Genomic DNA, 20,220 nt, shown 5'->3' with positions numbered 1-20,220 from the left:
GAAACTAAACCTTACGAATGTAAGAGTATGTATAAGGAAAGTTATTTCATATTTTTCTTATGGTTATGATATTCTTGCCTTTCGCTTTCTTCATCGTCATTGTCGTCAACGGATAAAACATCGTCGTCGTCATCTGGTCTGTTTGTGCAATCTCGAAGCCGGCACACATCAGTACATTTCAGCCCATTGACAATACAGGAGCACGATGGAAGTTTGCAGGACCTACTGCACTGGCAAGATAGTAGTTCTAGAACAGCTTGCGGAGCTGGCTGACCACCCATCCAGTCTACGACCAGCTTGTCGTCTTCACTACACCAGCCAAATCTCACTGGTGATGGGATGGCTGGGCATCTTTGTAAACTTCGTCTCCAGACAGCAGCCGGGTAGTTTGCTCGTAGCGAGTGTTTGTGCAGCGTATCACTGCAGGGTGGCAGCTGGTAGGAATCAACGTCTCCTCTCTTCAAACAGAACAGTTGATATCGCAGCTCATTGATGTCGCTTGTCCCAGGGTTGCTGCAGTACATGGCACATGTAAATTTCTGAAGACTATGGTACAGGTGATCAGACATATTCCAGAACATACCCAAATGCTGGAACATCCCTTGAAATTCAGCATTTTGCTTTACAATTCGATAACCTGCAACCTTTCCCCGTCCGGCAAAAGCACTAACAGTGTCGCACCCTGTGAATGCATGAAAGCCCGGCAGTGATCTGCATACACTTGCTCCAACCCTCTCAACTACTCTTGAGATATCGATGTACTTGACTCTGGTCTGTGAACCACTTTTAATGAATACTGAAGAAGGAATAAAGCTCTTGAAAGCCAAAAGAAGTACCAACACATCAGTGTCTTCTGATACTATGACGACCGAAGCAAACCTCGATTTAGCCGCATGGGCTGCATGTAAGAGGATTCGAGTGTCAGCCTCCTTTTGGGTTGATTCGAGCTCACTGATAGGTTGCATTATTCCGGACGATAATTGGTAACGTGTTTCGCCACACGTGACAACCAGAGTCTTTCCTGATAGCTTCTCTGTGTACTTTTCTTTCTTCCACTCGCTGGTTACAAACACTATGAAAGCTTGTTTGTTCTTTGAGCTACACAGGAATCTTCTCCACTGTTTAACCTTGTGTTCGGCTTGAATATTGCAGTATTCGCTTCCTAAACCGTCACCGCTGTTCTCTCTTTCGACGTTCTTTATGGATTCCTCTCTGTAATCATCGAAGACGACATCAATCCTGTCACTTGTTCCACCTTAGTTTAGGGCTCTGCAAAGAAGAGTTTCAGCAACTGCCGCAAATGTCTTATCACCTTTCAAACACTGGACAAGAGCCATCCCATCTATTACACATGCTGAGGGTTGGGGAATGGCATCTGCTGCTTCGACATTCTTATGCAGTTCTTTGGCCAAGGACGCTTTGTTCGTCTTACGCATCAAGCCATCTGCGGTAGCTAATGACCAAGGGAGTGGTCCGAGAGGATGGGATAACACTTCTCTCATCTGTAAGTCTCTGCTCTCTGCGATGACAATCATTTGAGCAAACAGTCTTCTGTCGGCTTTGATGATCACTTCTTGGTTCTTACCAGCTTTAACTGATACCTTCTTGTTCAAGTGAGTAAAAGTCGTCAGCTTAGCTTTCGTGATTGAATCATGGAACTTGACTTTGGGTGGATTAGACTGAAGTCGTTGCTCTCGGAATGCTTTGTAGGCTTCCTCTCCTTTATCTTTAGCTTGTAGCAAGTCGTGCTCTACATCATGAGTGGCAACTTTTCCTGTGGAAAGACAGACGAGGTCTTGAAGGTCAGGGCTGAATGGATTGAGCCAAGTGTTCTGAAGAATTGACACTATGGACTGAACATCAGCTTCATCTCTTTGTATTCTTGTTGGTTGTAGATCTTTGTGTTGGGAACAAGAACTACTGATGTGCAATATATCTTTGAGTTGCCTCAGGAAGGTGCTCCGGTATTCAGCGACCAGGTAGAATTTGCTTACTGCATTAGGCCTTAGACTGAAACCTTTAGTTCCTCCTGACGTTTGAGTGTCTTTGTTGACAGTCTCCTCGCACGTCTGATCAACAGGTATTCTCCCAAAAGGGTTGTCTTGGTCAATCTGAACAGAAAATCCTCCGGATCGCGAGTATTCCAGGGTGTCTGGATGCTCTGCTGGTAGATATGACATTTCATGCAGATATGCTGAAAGGTACCTGGCGTAGTTAAGGTTATCATATGCGAAACACCACGGGACAATTTCACTGATATATGAAAGGTGAAGATCCCAATCTCCCTCCCGAGATCCTCTTAACAGACCAAGTAATATTTCCACCATGTCAACATAAGACATCCAGAACTTTGATAGCTTCACATTATCATGTCGGAGATAGCTCGTATACAAGCAGAACAGTTGCGATCCTTCTTCAAATGAGGGACTCTCCACTGTGTCTTTGAATTCTTGTTCACATGTGTTATCACAGAGCGCTTTCAGTCCTTTTAAAAACGCATCAACAGTAGGCTTCCTCTCTTTTTGATGTTCTTCAAACCAAGAGTTAAATCCCATCCATGCTAGCCTGTTAAGAGCTTCATACATGAGCTTGTGAAATTGTACGGCGCGATTATATGTACGGCCTTCTAGAACACCAGCCACAGATCCTTCAGCAATTACTACAGACTCGACTATTACGTCTCGTAAACCAGCATCTTGGAAACGGTTTCCGATCACTGGCAAGAAAGTGCAAACAGTATGGAACACACCCATTCTCAACAAAAGGTCATTAAACTGTGCCCTGTGTTTCCACTTTATCTCAGTAGCTTTAGCAGCATACAGTGCTTGATCACACACAACAACTATGCTTTGGAGGTTTAAAGTTTCCTTAATCTGCAGGGACTTGATGAGGACTTGGTACACAGCTGACATGTTCGTCGCTGGGGCATTGATTGTTGGAAGATAGCCCACGTTATTCTTGGCAACTTCTTGGTTATTACGCACCAAAATATTGAAACCAGTCCAACCAGGAACAGATTGCTTCTGACTTGCATGAATGCGTACTAAAACCCATAACAAGTTCTTTCTCCACGCACATTCCATGATTTGATTTAACTTGACCTCCACATATCCTCTAGTATGGGGCCCACAGCGCTTGCCGGCATTATAGATAGGTACAGTTTCATCATCCACAGACTCGATACTTCTCCTCTTCGATTTCACAATGATTGGTTCTGAAGCTGATGGAGGTTGGGGACCAAAATGATTAGCCTGAACTGCAATTCCATTGATTCGGTGGGACGTGCCTTCACCAGACAAGGTCTCCTCGAGTCGATCAATATTATCCCACGCTAGAGTGATACTGATGAATGGACGGATGTTGTGGGGGAGGGGAACTTCGTTGCATGAAGTTGCTGCCAACTTTTGAAGGCAAAGTGCAGTATTAATCTCTTCAAGTTGGGAGTACGCAATCCCGTGGCCACAGTGATTTAAAATTTGAATTAGTTCAACGTTGTTAGTAAGAGATTTTACAGCGTAAGGAAGCAGGACGTGCTTCGGGAGCTTCTGTCGTCCACCACTCACACCAAATACCGTCCTGTCCAAACGAGGTTATGAGGCGTTGAACTTTTTGAGAACAAGATTGCAAACCCGGAAATCCAGTGCTTCCAGTTAGCATATTGAACAAAAACTCTTTGAGGTCATCTGGAATGGTCACGGCATTTTCAAATAGTTCGCAAGGTTGGGGTGGCCATGATGCCTTTATTTCTTGTTTCTGGATAGCTTTTTGTGAGATGGAGGGCGGTCTTCGATATTTCCTTGGTACTATTTAAAGGACTAGTAGTTTCAGACTTCTCAATAACAAGTTTGGCTAAATCCAGTCGGGAAAGACTATGCGGAATAACAAAAACTCGCTTGTTGCCAGAAAGATCTTCAAAATCCAGTTTGCCTCTAAACTCCCCTTCAAGTTTCCTTCTGAAATGGGTTCTCGTAGATTCTTTGATTTCCATGTCACCTTGAGATTTAGAAAAGGATGTAAATAAGGTATACAGCTCAGCCATTCTAACAACCTTCGGGTTTTGCAGCAAATCTGATTTGATGTAGGTAAACAGCATTTCATAGGCTTGTGATTCTGCATTAGTATATTGAAAACACTTATCTTCCTCTTTTGTATCACTGCTAACAGCTTCTTGAATGTTTCGGGTGTAGTCACGATAACAAGACTGGTGATAGTACGCTTCTGCCGCGACAAGCTCTCTAGTGACAATAGCCAGTATTCGTGGATCGTTTTTACCCACAGCTGCTCTCCTGATCGTGTTATCAGCACGCAAGTCGATACATTGGACCAGCGCCTCTCTAGTTTTGGTTCCCCTGAGGTATTTGGTCTTCTCGTAAAATACACAAATTCGCTCATAGACTCTACTTTGCGTGGTCACGGTTTGTCGGACTGAAGATCTGCGGCTACTTGTGCCACCTTGTTCTTCAACTTTGATCATGATACCAGAGTGAGACAACTTTTGTAAATCGCTTTTCATCGTAAAGATACTGCGACATTTTCGATGATAGGAGATCTGGGGCACCTCTCCTTCCTTTAACGTTTCCGCGATATCGAGAACCTCTTCATGGTTACGAATAACCGCAGCATTCAGTAGTGATTTCCATGACTCAAGGTCTTTTAAAGAAGACAACTCTCCATTTTCGTCACTACAGTGAATTAAGCACTCGTTTCGTTTTCGTTGTCGCTTGTTATCTTCTGCTTTGCTAATTTCTAGAGTTCTTCGTTTTGCTCCTTAAATGTTCAAAAAGAGGTAAAGTAAGGACAGTCAATTTTATATGGTTATTTTTTCTTGAAGAAATTGTTACACGCTTTAAAATATTTGAAAGGCAGTTGGATTCAGAATTCATTAACACGGTGCATCAAAGTGTGGTGATATATACAAAGACTGAGCGACAGTAATATTTTACGTAATTTGTGGTTCAAATTATCACAAGACAACCATCAAAATGCTGATTGTTTAGTTATGTAGCTACTTGTTATAGCTTTTATTGAGTTTTAAACACATACCGGCTTACAAACGATGAAAATTAATGATTAAGGCAACACAGTGCTGCGCTGTCGAGTCCATGTAGATCTCGAAGGACTGTAAGTTTTTATATAATTTGGGGTTCAAAATATCATTATATCGTCATAAAAATGCTTATTGTTTAGTTATACAGCTAATATTTTGTATATATTATTGATTTCTAATCAGATCTCTACTTAAAGATTATCGAAATCAGTGAATAAGTCAAACGTACTTACCTGCCATGAAGGTCGCCATCTTGAATTTCCCCATAATGCATTGCAACATTTGAAGTAATCCATAACTTACTATATCATCGCTTTTAAGGAGGTAAATTGCAATTTGGTCCTTAAAAAATGATTTGTGTTCTTTCTTGTTGTATTTGTATGTGTGAAGACTATTTTTGATCCAGCTTAATATTTTTAATATGACTTTTGAAAACAAGCCTCGTTTTCATGCAGAAGCGAATTTTGGTGATATTTCAGCTAATAAAGTATACAAGAAAGCTACTCTTTAGGGGTTGCTATCATAACATCTTGCAATCACCCCCAACTTGGCTTCAAATTTGTCACACTCTTAGCTGGTCCCTCTGAGTGGTACATCTGAGAGGGTCTGGCCCATGGACTATCTGCCTTAGTAGGGCTTCAAACCTTCCGCAACAGCCGGTCACGTAATGGGCTTTTCAAGAACACACTGATTTAGTCATTGGTAATGCATACTGTTAACAGAAATGAAAAGGGCATTTTACAAATAAGCTTACATGCAAATTTTAGGTTTATGTTCTGTAAGTGGATTTGTGTAGGAAGAAGATCATTTGTCACTCCAGTCACTCTCCAGTGGTTTTTCATACAAACTTTGTCCTTTTGCAAGTTTTCAAGCTGCCATAAAATTTTGCTTTTCGTTTCAATAAGAGCCTTGAATTTTCCTGTCTTCCTTATATTTTAGCCCTCTTTCTTTGATGTGAAGTGTACATGAAATAATTCATATTTGAATTGCGGTTGTAGATGAAAGTGAAGAATGATCATCGCAGTAAATTTTCCAATTGCTTAAATTGGAAAATTTACTGCGATGATCATTCTTCACTTTCCCCTCTTTCTTTCTCGAATATGTTATAAATGTTAGCAGCTTCCTTTTGTAGTGATTTTACGGAAACGGTTTCTGGAGGGCAAAGCTTCTCTCGCTTCCATACAATGGAAAAACTTCTAATTTTCGCAATATTCAAATGGTCATCGGGGATTTTAAGATATCCACCGGCAAGGTACTACCACAGCTACTTTGGACGTCATTTACAAGGCTCTCAACAGCGTATTCTCGTCGATCTGCTAATGCTTGATATTCTCCCGTAGTATTGTTCATTGTCTTCACTCCAAGGGTTTACAAAAGGGATGCAGTGTTCTTAAGTCGGGTACGTGAAAGGGGTGCCTTTTTCCAATAAAAGATGTACGAAAGGGATACATTTTATGTCAAAATGGTATACAAAAAGGTGAGGGGTTAGACCTAGGGGCAAAGTCTCCCTGTAAAAAACTTACTCCCCTCTCCAGGATGACCATGCACTTTCAGTTTTGGGACTGGGCAGGATAAAACTAAATGACAATCAGTTGGGAAAATTACTATTTCAGTTCTGATACACAGGACAACACAAAACCGTGAATCAGTATGGAGAAATAGAGAACTACACGTGCGTGCATAGATATGGATTTTCTCTTCGAGCGTTCAACGCAATCTCTCTCAAGTGAACACAGAAAACGAGTGACATATAAAGCTGAACGCGAGAAGAGAAAATTCCATATCTACAAGCTACCATGCATTATCTCGTTTATTATACTAGCAGGAATCAAATATTATGAGAGTTCGTTCGACGATGTCACTTAAGTTGCTCGAATAGTTTCATTAGTTGACTTTCAACTCCTGTCTATTGCTAAAATTAACATTTTATATGAACAACTGAAGTTTTACAGACAGATATACCATAATGATAAAGTTTACTATTTTCCTGTGGATTTGATTTCCTTGCTTTATGGTAAGCGAATAGAGGTTCCCTCTATAAACTACGATTAGTTGACACGCTGTGTGACGGCACCAGTTTCCGTAAACTTACAAGTTTAATATCTCAAGTTTAACTAAAACATTTACATTTGCCTTTAAAATCCATGATACACCTCTCATTTTAACTTTTACTGGTGTTAAAGCATAAAAGCTAAGTTATAAAAGTATAATTATGTTTACAAACAGTATTCCGAATTCTAAGCTAGAAGCACGAACATTAGCTATTAAATAACTAATAACAAAAAAAAAATTAATAAATCAAGCATTTAATGACTGGCCCCAAGGGAAACAGTGAGTTTTCTTTCCCCGGGGCCCCTTATTGTTTCCCCGAGGCGAAGCCGAGGGGAACATTCAGGCCGAGGGGAAACAAAACTCACTGTTTCCCGTGGGGCCAGTCAGTAAGTGTTTTGTTATACCTCCCAACTCAAAGATTGCTAAGAAATCGTTTGCTTGACGCCGGCTAGCTCCGGCTGGCTCATAAATTTGCCTCGGTTTCAAGGAGCACGTCCTGATCACGTGCGAGTCGAAAGTTCAAGTTGTTTCCCTGGGGAGTTAGTGAGTTTTGTTCGCCCTTGGGAGCTGGTAAGTTTAGACGTGACACGTTCTCCTTCAATCGGAAAACGTATTTGAGTTGGGAGATATAACAATATCATTTGATGCATTTTTTCGTCCTTTTCATTGGCCGAGAGCCTTCCAGGTAACCTGTAAATAACTGGACTGGGGCCCGGGCTACAAAAAAATTGTCAAATGCCCAGCGTAGGCCCATTGGGAATGCTTATATCTCTGTTTGAACGTCGGTACATAACTGTGGGATCCAGTGAACTGAAAAAGTAAAAAAAAAAAAGAACAAACAAACAAACAAACACAAAAAAAAAACAAAAAAACAAAACAAAACAAAAAAATACGAAAGAAAATGATAGCCCTGCTTTGTTGAATAGTACTATTCTAGTGTACTAGGGTATTAATTTGACGGGTGTTATAGCAGATTGCAAATTTGAAAGGTTGCGATAAGACATTTTCTAACTCTGCTCTTGTGCCTTGGAAAGATTTTATCCTAATTATAATTATAAAATTACTACTTATAATTAAATTTTCAAGGATAAATTAACATTTCTAGCCTTGTAAAATATTTTGTCATAATATAAATTTGTTTAAGTATTCCCTTTAATATAAACAAATATATCATAGACTGCTCAGAAGAATTTTTCAACAATTTTTTTTCGATTGCCTACATTTCTGGACATGTTTTTGTTTGAGGTTACAGTATAGAGCTAGTCATTACACAATGCTTTCTACACGTCCACACTTTGACACACGCGGAGCACCACAGCTGCATATTCCTCCAGACTTGCTAAAGGTTCGTTCGATTTACACTTGCACTTTTTTATATTTTGTTTGCACTTTTCACATTCATTAAGTGCAAGCTTTTTCTTATCAATTAGCTTATTTTTCAGGATGGTCTCTGTGGTAGGTCGTTCTCCATTTACAATGAGCTTGACTGTTTCTTTGACAGCGAATTGTAGTTTTCTCGCCAGTTTCTCGATGAGCTCCTCGTCACTGTGTAACGATCGCAGCTCTTGCTGCAGTTGGCGATTGTCTTTCAACTTGTCAGTTACTTCGTTCGCATGACGATGTCTCTGCTCGATGACATTCACGTCCTAAAGTTTAAAGGGTGATAAAATAATGTTAATCCGATACTTGATCTGCTCTTGTATTTCGTTCACTCCTCAAAGATGTCTCCTGCAATACGGAGCTTATGTGTAGGCATTTTCAACGAAATCGAAGTTGATGAAAAGACGATCTTAGACATCTTGCCGATTAAAGCAACAATTTACACACCGCAAGAACACGAAAGACGATGATTTGTTGAAAAATCGGTCCTGCTCCAATCCCCAGCCCTTTCTCCCCCTATCCGCGCCAGGGTTCTCTCCCTCCTTACCGGTCGTTTCCCTTGAAAGCCAGTTCGACCGATGTCGGTTCCCGCGGACTAAAAGTCTGTTCACCCGGACTGAAAGATCAAAGAAGGATGTGCTAAAATTCTTTTTTTTAACTAAACGTACGAAAAAGACAACATTGTGGGCACAATGATACAAAATTAAACAAGATATGTGTTTTTTTTCTCGTTCTTTAATACATTAACGACAGAGCTAACAGTACGGGCGAACTGGCTTTTGGGCGAAACGACCGAAATTCCTCTCCCCCTTCTCCCCCATACCATAATAGTAAAATCTGCCAACAAGCCTCGGCGGTCTACCAGTCCGGGAATCGGTAGTCCTAAAACCTCTTGTTTCCTGTCCACTGCGCCAGCATGTGCTACAAAGCACATGCGAAATCTGAATAGTTAACGGAATTTTTTATTCCCTGAATGTTGTTTAATTTATGGTAATACAACTTTATTGACCTTGAGGGGGTTTTACATACACAGAGAACCCTTCAATATCCCAAACCGGTGGAAGCCCCTGGGGTTTTGCCGTGTACCTTGAAATCACGGAATTGAAATTTTCCGACGTCCTCTCTTCTTAAAGTAAGGAATTGTCTTGAAACGGGACACAAAGCAGCGTCTACTGCTAAATAGTCGAAATAATCTTCCTCTGGTGGAACAATGCCACGATGTAGTTCCCACTCAGTCCACGTACATGGATGGACGTTCTCTGAAAAAATAATCACAGTAAAAAAGTACGTTAAATTTTGTAGAATAATTGAGTTCCTCTCGAATATCTGTGGTCTCCACTCACCTGGTTGTACGAATTTCTTTATCCAGTCGAACCCTGGACTTTCATTGGACAGAACAATAATGGGTACCAGTCTCTCTTCCAGCAGCTTCTTATAAAATGCAGCCCACAGTTCGTCAGTGACGTAATCAGGGCCACTGGTGTGCAGTCCGTACACATACATACCAGCTTCAAAAAGTTTGACCTCAACATTTTCGATCTCCTCCCTGCGTCCTGGCTTCTCCTCCTTGAAAACGGTCAAAATCCTGTTGTCCACGGACAAAGCACAAAGCACAGGTTTCTCGGAGTGAAAACCATTTGGAGCGTAACATCCTTAAAGCCATCAACAACAAGCAATCAACCAAAACGTTTAACTTATCTACCACTGCATGCTACTCCAACGAGAGTAGTCTGAGCGTTTTCGGTCTGAAAACGGGGTCTATTAAATGCATTTACCTTTTGGAAATTGACTACAGTTAAGCAGACATCAAAATTTCACAGAGAAAAGATAGACAAAAGTAACCAAATAAGTTGTTGGATTGAAGAAAAAAAGCGTGACCAAGGAGTGCTTCCCTTAAAATAGAGTACAGATGTGCACAAAACAAATTTAATTTGTTACAAAAGTATGGAAAATACCCTATACTTTATCATGAATTACAAATCCACAATCTTGATTCATGCACCTGGGGTAATTTCTCTACTGACCTGGTATCCGCTCTGAACACAGTTTAACGTTTTCAAGAAACTGGTTTTCCCACACAGCCACAAATTTCGTCGTTTCCTTCTTCTGTTTTCTTTTCTTCCGTCCCTTGGTCTCTGAACCGATCTGATAAAGAGTTAACAGAGACTATATTGCCAAAAACTCTCATTTCTAATTCAAGCAAGAGGACCGAAAAAAACGAGCTGATACCACCTCTGATTTCACCACTTTTGGCACTGTAGGATAATTGTAGTCTATTGCAAGCTCTCGGCCAGATGCATACTTATTATACACACGATACATCAACCGGATAACGTCCATTTATGTTAAAAAACGATGAAATTAAGGACGAATGCAGAAAGACCGAAACAAGTGGATATCATTGAACAGCTAATATATACACTACGAAGAAAGGAGCAAATCTGGAAAATGAAAGTGTTGATCGGCAATAAATAACGTTCAGTTACAAGTGAAATGCTGATCAAAGCAAGCTTGGCGCCATTTCATTGTAGAATCTTTTCCTTGTTTCTTGTGAAATCGTTTCTTGTGAATTTCTTAATTGTAAACTCATTTTTCTGTCAAGCCGCTTCTATTTCTCTCAGGGTATTTAAGCTCAAAAAGAAAGAAATTGATGCTCGGACACGAGCCAACGCTGACGATATAAGCTCCCCCAGCTATAAGCTTAACCCAAACCCCGGCTTTACGAAGTTGTATAAGTGCAGGGGCCCGTTTTTCGAAGGTCCCGAAAAGCTTTCGCACCCGGAAAGCCATAGCAAAATCTCAAACTTCATGATTACAGAGCTATTTTAATATCATATTCTTAACATGAACAGAAGTTCCCTTCACACAAGAAGTATCAGGCGTATACACCTTTCTGTTTTAAGATACCGAGATTAACTAAAAATGACTTTGCGGGCCCGAAAAGTTTCCGGGGCTTTCGAGAAACGGGCTCCAAGACGTTTAACCAGTACTTAAAAATCTACTCACTCTGTTCCTCTTATGCTCTTCGTTTATCCTGTCGCGGTGTTGCTGTTCCTGACGTATCAGCTCCTCTACTAGTCTTCCGTCCATGTCTTCAGAAGGAACTTGGCTGATTCTTTCCTTTACGGCTGAAACCTGATTCTCCATTTCCTTCAAAGTGGTCTGGAACCCAAAGAGATCCTTCGTATCCACATTCGCCTCGCCAACACGTATCGACGGAATATTGAGCATAAAAAGTAGATCCTTCCACTGCATCCAGTGACCTCTCAGGACAATGGTTAACTTTCTTTCAATTACTTCTTTGCTCGTGGACTCACTCTTGCTGAGGTAACAAGAAAGTTCTACAGAAGTAGATTTCCACAGGTCGTCGTTGGTATTAGCTGGGTCTCCCTGGTTGTATCCTGCTGCTTGGAATTGAGATATAAGAACCTGATTTGGTGCGAAGCTCAAAATGCGATTTTGAATTTTGTTGTGTAATTCCTCCAAGAGGGAACTACCCATTTCAGAAGAGTGTTGTGATAAAATGAATTGCACAATCTCTTGAGTGTACGAGGCGAGGGCTGGCTTGTTGGCGATGTTCGATAACCAACGCCGTAATAGCACCAGCATTGGATCGTAAACTTCTACATGGCGCAGAAGATTTGAAGACTTCCCTTGCCCTGCTGCAGGCCCTGGAGCGCCTGATTTGTCCTCGTGTGCTTTGTTAGCGCTACTGGAGTGTGGACTGTTAACTTGTTCACCGTCGGATGTGACAAACACTTCAGTAAACAGAGCGTCAAGCGTAACGCCACGGATTTTGAAGAGATCATTGTCACTTCTGCTTTTGTCTAAATAGCTCTTGCAAAGTTCATCACAAGCGTCGACAACTATTCTTGTGACAACAGTGTTACTGGAAGCTTCGTTGGGCTTACGAATTTTCAGCACTTCAGTAAACTCGTTGAGAAGCTTCACTAGTCTTAGGCGTTCCTTGATTGGATGGCCTTTGATGCCCTCGTCAGAAAATATACATTGCTTAATGGATTGAGCCACAGGTGCGACAAGTTGCAAGGAGCTGGGACTGAGGTCAATAATGGCATCAACATCACGCGATGAAAGATTTTCTCGTGGCGTTAACAGAAAATCTACACACCACGTGTCGATCACGTGCAAAGAGTATCCTTCTGCGATCATCATCTTTCGCCACTCAGGAAGACGATGAAGTCCGCAGTTTGGTTCCTCTGGTATGAAGAAATTGACTAGGTGATGGAGCTTGGCCAGCAGATCTTCAGGGGAATTCATGTAAGACTCACCACACACCTCAAACATATGCCAAACAAACTCTTTTTGTAGAAAAGAAAACGCAGGTATTTTACACTCTTTGAACAGGTCACGTACTCCCTCCAACAATTTTGCTGTTGATCCTCGGCAAGACCAGGGAGAAACGATTGCAGTGACCGCACCTGCCGCTTGCCAGTCGATTCTGGCGAGATTCAGAAGCCCTACTGTTACTTCAAATGAAAATTTGTTTTGAAGAATGCAAAGAAGGCATTTCAACTGCGGCTGGAGAAGACGAAAGCACATTGGTGAATAGTTCACAGTCTGTGACAAGGAGGGAAAAATTGAGTCCTCATTGACACTTCTAAGGACCTCCAGAGTTGCAGCAACCTCACCTTGGATCTGGAGAATGCGTTCTTTGTCCACGTTTTTCCCGTTCCATGCACACGATTCGAGTACGACGTCTGAGCATTGTACAACGTGATGTTGACTTCGGTACGGGTGACTTCGGTCAGGGAGTCTTCCGAACCAGAAGAGCACAACCTCTAAACATGAAGCCTTCTCCATTACTGAAAGGAAGAGATTGACAAAATTGTCACAAGTTGACGAGCTGTTTGAAGATTTGCAGACGTCATCTGGGCAGGGCAGGCAGTGATTTGTGAACAAAGAGTTCCAAAGCTCCATCCCAAAATCACTAAGGCGGCGGTCATCCCCAAGTCGACGTCTTAGTTGGACAATCATTTTATTTGCAATTACAGCTGGTGTCAGGAGTGGCAGCAGTGATGCTGTGGCCTGCTCTGAAACTGAGTCTTGCGTACCACCATTGACGCGTGATGGATGTTTGTCGCCTGTTGCGTTGCTTGCCTCGTTTTGCTGAAGAGGAATTGGCGTTAAACCGCCATTTTGAACTTGTATGGCAGATACTGCAGTGAAACACTTCAAACCATGAACGGCCGGGTAAGACGAAGATAGATGGAAACACAAGGCAACATCTTCGCATGTTAGCGAGGAATGCAGAACAAGCCACTCTAAGTCACGACAAGCAATACTTCTCTGCACACTGTTCATTTCAGTGATTTTCGTATTCGGTGCATGTGTCTTCAGACCTTTGCTTCGCACGATGACTTCATGAATTTGATCTACGGCTTCAAACTTTCCCTCTGTACCTTTAGCACTTTGGTAGGCTTTCCAAAGAAGCTGAGGAATTTCGTAGTCGGTGTACATGTCCACATCGCATGGGCTCTCCCACTCCAAATCGATTAGTTCGATAAATGCGGCCCTGTCCTCGTTAGCTACCCTGTTTTCAACAAGATATGAAAAGATCAAAATGGACAAAGGAATCAACTCAGGACGGATTTCACGAATAACGCCTTCTGCTTCCACTAGGAGGTCTAATACATCACTGACTGAACTGCAGACGTTGGTGATAGATTCCAAGAGAACCAACAGGTGGTCAAAGAACACTTTATCGGCATTTTTGAAGGAGGCAACACAGTCAAAGATTAACACAACATCATCTTTTGCAATTGGATTGGGAATCTTCGAGCAGAGAATGGAATATAATGATTTGGATGGCGTCATTGATACTTTCGCAAGTTGTTCCAGCATCCCAGGACGTTCAAGAATGGTTAAGACACGATGAAGTTCCAACTGGTTACGGGGAACGTCCTCAGAGCGGATTCCACTGTGGAATGGTATAACATTTCCAAGTGCACGGCATAAGATATCTCCAGTCATGATATCAGGTGTTTTCAGAGCTATGTGACATACTTTTTCGATCAGCAACAATTTTGCCTCAGGTGGTGAGACGTCTGACTGTACGATAAGACTGGAAGCTTCAACAAAGTTTACAACTGGATCCGGTGTTGCATTACATAGTGATGCATCCCTGCCACGCTGCTGGGTAATCGACAAGCTTGTAACTGTTCCCCTCGACAAGCGGAAGAGCCTAGAAAACACTGACCTTAACAGGAAATAAAGTTGTAAAGCGTGGAATGGAGAATCAAATCCCGTTGCCCTGGCTAGAACCGGCATGCAGCCCTGCAAATCAACCTTCTCTTCGAACAACTCCAAAGACAAGAGCCCAGCAACGACAAAACTCCAGATGTTCAGTAAATCAACGGAGAGACAACTGGTAGTAAAGAATGTAGTGAAACTGCGATGATGGCGGCAAAAAGTCTCACAGAGGTTTTCGTTCCCATTCAATGTCTCGAAAAATGCTGCAAACAGAAGGTCAAAATGTTCGGAAGCCCTTTCCTTGGGAATCTTGGACGCGGAGGTAATTAGTTGTAAATAACGGTGACAGCATGGAAGGCCGTCGGTGGAGTTCCTTGATAGCTGCAATAACCGTGCTGTTTTTCGGCTTGAAAGAGTAACTTTAGCCAGCAATGAAATAAGTTCGAAAGTTTTCACTCTAATAATTTTCATCGGAACTTTGTTATCGCTCCACAAGTGCTTGATTGTGTTACAAAGTTCGGTGAAGATGTCTTGTCGATCAATGCAGCTTTGATCTGATGCAGCGACTTTGGACACAAAATCTCGAATGGCGTCTTTTTCGTTGCGCTCGAGGTGACTGGAAAGACAAGCCATCTTCTGGATAAAAGTCTCCATGTAGTTCAAGGGCAAGGGCTTGCACATGCACAGTGATTTCATAAGATTTACTAAGAACAGATTGCAACCTGACCAAGGATCGACGCAGCGCATGAAAAGTTCGGCCATGTGTTCCTTGACCTCTACGCTGCACCTTTGTTCCGAAAGCCAATTCAGAAAAGACAAAGCTCCATCCTGATTTTCGGTCGTTGTTTTTGGTTGAGATGCGGTTGTTTGTGCGACTTTTGCAATATAACTTGGTAACCCTGGCAGTTTCTCAAACGAGGTTGGAAGTACCGCGATCAGACGCTCCAGAAACGTGGCCCAAGAATGGATCAAGGGAATTGTGGAACGAGGGAGGACACTGATGATAAAATTCAACAGCCGTTCCGCTCTTTCCTGGAAGAAGAATCCTTTGCTAACTGATCCTTTGGTCCTTAGTCCAGTAAAGAGGTCCATTACTCTTTGAAGGGTGGCATAGTTCGAATCGTTTTGAAAACTTTCATTCCAAAAACTAAGGACTCTTTCCACCAGACTTCCTTCTGGAAGTACAAAGAGCAGTTGCCTGATGGATTCTAAGGTTTGTGCTTTGTGAGACTCGGCGTCTTGTGGTTCTCTGCACACCTTGAAGAAAAGTTTACAAATCTTTGCGAAAACTGCGTCGCTAACGTGTTTAGACGAGAGTAGTTTCAGTAAGGTGATAGTTGTCTGGTAATCATTTTCGAAAAAATGGTTAATGTTCCAGAAGAAAGCAACCAGTCTCTCCTCATCGTGGGATAGGTCAACTTGCTCTCCGCTAAGCTTCATCCTTTGGAGAACACCCACCATATGACGGAGAGGAGAGGGTGAGGAGATATGAAGGGGATCTTCATTGGCTACGCGAAGAATAAAATCGGCATCGCCCGTTTTGGTTAATTGAAGAAGATCAATCCAGTGCCCAAAGAAAACGGCTGGGATTATCTGATCAAATTGGAATTGTAAATTGCGAGAGACTTTCGCTAGATGCATGGGAACAGTGTGGTTATTAGCATCTGCAGAAGCTAATTTCAATGACTGAGAAATGATGCCATCAACATCTGACCCATCATACGGTTTGGACTCTAATATAGTGAGCAGTTCATTGAAGAGATCCTTTGGCCTTTTAGCTGGTTTTGTCAAATCGAAATCGATGAACGATGGAGCACACAGCTTTCCTTCCTGAAGAATCTGTACAAGGTTGAGTAGCCTGGGAACGGTTTCAATCGAAAGGCAGGACTTCTTCGGATCAGAAGGAAAGCAGAGCTTTAAGGCTCTGATATAATGCTCAAAAGAAACGCGCTTTGACTCGCCAGCTTTGTAGCAAAAATTAAAGCACATTTGAAAAAGCGTTATTACTTTTGCTACAAATTTTGAAGGCTCTTTCACGGACTTTTGAAGGCGAGCAACTCCTACATTGAAGACCTGAACAATGTGGTATCCTTGTAAGCACTGAAAACTTTCAAACAACGAGGCCCGTTGTTCTTCATTTTTGAATGGTAGCGATTTTAAGTTTGCCAGGACCTCTTTTAGCTCTTCGGCAACTGCATCAGGCAGATTTGGGCTTTGCTTCCAGATCTGTTGAATTGCTCGCTGAACTGAATCATGTGTTTCGCCGGCGTCCCCGTCAGTCATTATCACTGAGAGAGTTCCACAGTTTCCTTCAAACGTAAACAGCCACGAGTTATGTTAATAATAAAAAAGAAAGTAACAAAAAAATAATATCGACTTTCTCCCTTCGGCAGATATATCAAACGATCGCCACTAACATATTTAACTATATTGAACTCGTCGCTCGCAAGAGTCGGAAGCCTTGAAGAGGCACTATCATGAATACAACGTCCAGACTTCAAAACCAAAAAGAAAAATGTTCTCAGTGATTGACAGCCAAATCTTACTGCCTGCGTTTGTTAATAATTACTATATAAGCGCACTGAAGCTATACAAAGAGTGATGTGATTGGTTGGGCAAGTAAAGGTTGTCATGTCAAATTGAAGAGTTTTCAAATTGTGTCGTCGTCTTCTGCAAAATTCACTTAAAGCAAATTGGAATGTTCTCCCTTCATAGCTTTACTTAGTGTTTTCATTTCGGTGTTCTAAGTACATTCTAGGTACATTTGTTGTACCAGTAAAGCTACTCACGGTCAGTCTCAATTTAATTTTAGCACCTTTGTGACAAAAATGTCGGAAGTGGACCAAAAAAAAAGTTTACGTACATGTAGTTGTCAAGCAAATCATTCTTTTACACCTGGCTCGAATTCGTTATTTGAAACAAAGGCAAAAGAAGAGCAGGGAGCACAGTTAACGGATGTGGGGTGTGCCGGCTGCATTCCACTCTTTGTATTTTAATCCTATTAATCTCAGTGGAACGTTTTGCGGTCCTAAGCCCACGCCAACGTTTCTCACCCTATAATAATCAAAATCTATAGGTACATAAGGCAGCCAAAAATGGTTATTTTAGTGGCAAAAGCTTTCAGCTATGACGTCATAGAACACCCGCTTCAAAATGTCAGCCAACTGGATCAAAGATGTCAGAACATTTCCAATTTAACTCATTTTCAATAATATCCTCTTAAAAGCCAATATCTCCTAAACATCCTTTGAAAACATGGTTCTCATGCATAGAAATGGCAGATGGCAGTCACGAGGCCAAATAATTGCAATAGGCCATATTCGTATTCTCGGTATTAGACTGGAACTAGCTTGCAATGGAGGCTCATGCGGGGAATATCAATAAATAGAGATTAATGTCAATTGTATTTGAAAAGACTGCATGCATTAGCCTCAGTTTCAAGCTAGTTCCAGTCGAATAGCGATAATACGAATATGGCCTATTAACACACACACGATATTTTCCTACGGAAAGTCACAAGGCCGAACCGTTATAATTTGGATGCTTTTAAATGGAACACTTCTAAATGGAACACTTTGTGTCCTGCTTTCCCTCTCTTCCCACTCTCTTGTGTCCTGCTTTCCCTCTCTAATAGGTTGGGTAGGTCAAACAGTGTTTACTCTGGAATCCTTAAACCCAGCACTTTCACCATTCCTTGGAACTTGGACTATTGGAGCCCAGTATTTTTCTGGACCAAGCTATCACCTACCGAACCCCTTGTTAAATATGATTTCTACATATCTTTTTCACTACCGTAGGTAGATCAAGTCATGCTTCCTGAGCGAACTAGTTCTTTAGGAAACACTGATTTCCAAGCAATAGGCTTTTCCTTTCCACATAAATCACGTAAAATTCCCTAAATATTTTTTGCCGGAAATTCTCAAAACTTTTTTATAAATATCACAAAAAATGTTTTCTTAGTATCGTTAACTGCCGCGTATGTTATGCCAGAAAATACGAGAAATGGCAAGCTCCTGGCAGATTGGGCCCGGGAACAGGTCCGGATTCTTTTCAAAAAGCACAAATAACAGTGTCTGAGGTTCTTGGCCAAAAACGCTTTAACGCAGCAGTGTTTTGTGCAATTGTGGCTTGTACGAAGCGCGAGCTAACGGCAGCCATTTTCAGAACAGGTGGAATACCAATCCAGTGGCAAAAACAGTTTCAAGACTTTAAAGAAGGTCAGTTTCTGAAGACAGCATCTTACTTCAGTGGCCAAATAAATTGTAAGTCTTTTTCATGCTTTCTTGTCAGAATTTTGATCAAACAAAATCCACCAACACTTAAAGAGTTTCTTCGCAAAACAGCACTCCAAATGTGACTTCTTTTTTCTCAGAAATCACGTGAATTTCCATACTTTGTGACTCAGTTACCAAATTTGGACAAGGTGTAACACAAGCCTTTCTTGCGTGATCCATATAAAATAAGTTGCCATGTGTGGAATTTAATAAAGTTTAAGACAATCGAAAAATTATTTGTGTCACTTCGCTTTAATTTTTGTTGTAAAACGTCGATACGGAACAGTTTTGTCCAGCGTACTATATGTGAGAAGTGGAGGAAGAAGATTCTGGCGCCTCGATGATACCAGCGTCCGCCATTTTGGGAAATTGCGGCTTTAGTGCTTGTAGTGATATGAAATTATTTCAATACATTTATTTTTTACGTGGGAAATCGCTGCACTGGGTTGTTTCTTGTATAGGAATGAGTCTTGTCCCAGGAAAATAGTCTTGCCAAGAAGCGTTTGGAAGTGGATCTGGATGGGGGTAGAATTGGTCAATCCTCAATTTCACTATCACTCGAGATCAAGAACGTTTACTAACAAATGAGAAATGGGCAGAAACTGAACTGTCAGCGAAACAATCGCCGAAAATTTAACCGATAACTGAGGGAGAGAAACCAACAACCCCATTAATTTAGATCCTCATTGAAAATTCTGTCGAGTGTAATGATACGTAATTGTAATACAACCAACACACAAGTTACAATATAACCACTTGGTCTAAAATTGTTAAATATTATACAAAAACAAATTGCATGTAAACAAGAAGTTTATAAACTTCTGATCAAATTGCAGACTCGAATTGCTTTGTTGGAAAGGTATAAAGAAGAGAAATGTATATTATAGGTGTTCGAGGTAATCCTAAGAAGTCTGTAGCATTTAGGTTTAAAATTTCCTGTGTGTGTACGTATGTCTGCTCTATCATATGGAGATCATTTCTAATCAGCAGAAAAAGCAGAAAGTCTAACGTTTCAACAGCTTAGTGATCTTAGAACTAACTAAACGTGCGGTTCATTAATAAATAGAAAAGCATTCGACTGAAACCTGTTAAATGTTATAAACTTCGTCGTTTGCGTGGAATAAAACGGTAAGAAATTAAAAATGTTCCGTTTATTTCTATACACGTAACGACCGAATGAAGCACCATATTTCACCCGTTATTTTGCTCTTCGATTTATTCTTTCACACAGTTAAAATACCATTTAGCTCTGTCGAA

At 41.4% G+C, this 20,220-nt stretch overlaps 2 protein-coding genes and 1 pseudogene across 5 annotated transcripts in view; all 3 read right to left on the bottom strand.

The window, feature by feature from the left end:
• The window catches only part of LOC145485463 (uncharacterized), a 51,853-nt pseudogene that overhangs the window by 15,097 nt on the left and 16,536 nt on the right, over positions 1–20,220 (bottom strand). The gene's annotated exons all lie outside the window — the stretch shown is intronic.
• LOC145486062 (uncharacterized) overlaps positions 8,335–20,220 on the bottom strand; it is a 29,767-nt gene continuing 17,881 nt past the window's right edge. For all 3 annotated transcript variants that reach the window (XM_081464766.1, XM_081464765.1, XM_081464764.1), the window contains exons 4-6: positions 9,823–10,131; positions 9,566–9,738; positions 8,335–8,745 (exon numbers count right to left, since the gene is read on the bottom strand). In XM_081464766.1, the coding sequence (XP_081320892.1) occupies positions 8,380–8,745; positions 9,566–9,738; positions 9,823–10,131 (848 nt within the window). In that variant the 3' untranslated portion in view covers positions 8,335–8,379. The remainder of the gene's footprint in view (positions 8,746–9,565; positions 9,739–9,822; positions 10,132–20,220) is intronic.
• On the bottom strand, positions 10,148–19,527 carry LOC145484362 (uncharacterized). The gene is made up of 3 exons (XM_081462982.1): positions 19,389–19,527; positions 11,486–16,998; positions 10,148–10,624 (listed from the first exon to the last, which is right to left on the bottom strand). Exons 2-3 carry the CDS (start codon positions 16,970–16,972, stop codon positions 10,496–10,498), a joined length of 5,616 nt encoding a protein of 1,871 aa, XP_081319108.1. The 5' UTR covers positions 16,973–16,998; positions 19,389–19,527; the 3' UTR covers positions 10,148–10,495.

This window comes from Orbicella franksi, chromosome 4 (assembly GCF_964199315.1).
Source record: "Orbicella franksi chromosome 4, jaOrbFran1.1, whole genome shotgun sequence".
Taxonomy (NCBI): Eukaryota; Metazoa; Cnidaria; class Anthozoa; order Scleractinia; family Merulinidae; genus Orbicella; species Orbicella franksi.
This window is presented reverse-complemented; position numbering and strand designations above follow the sequence as displayed.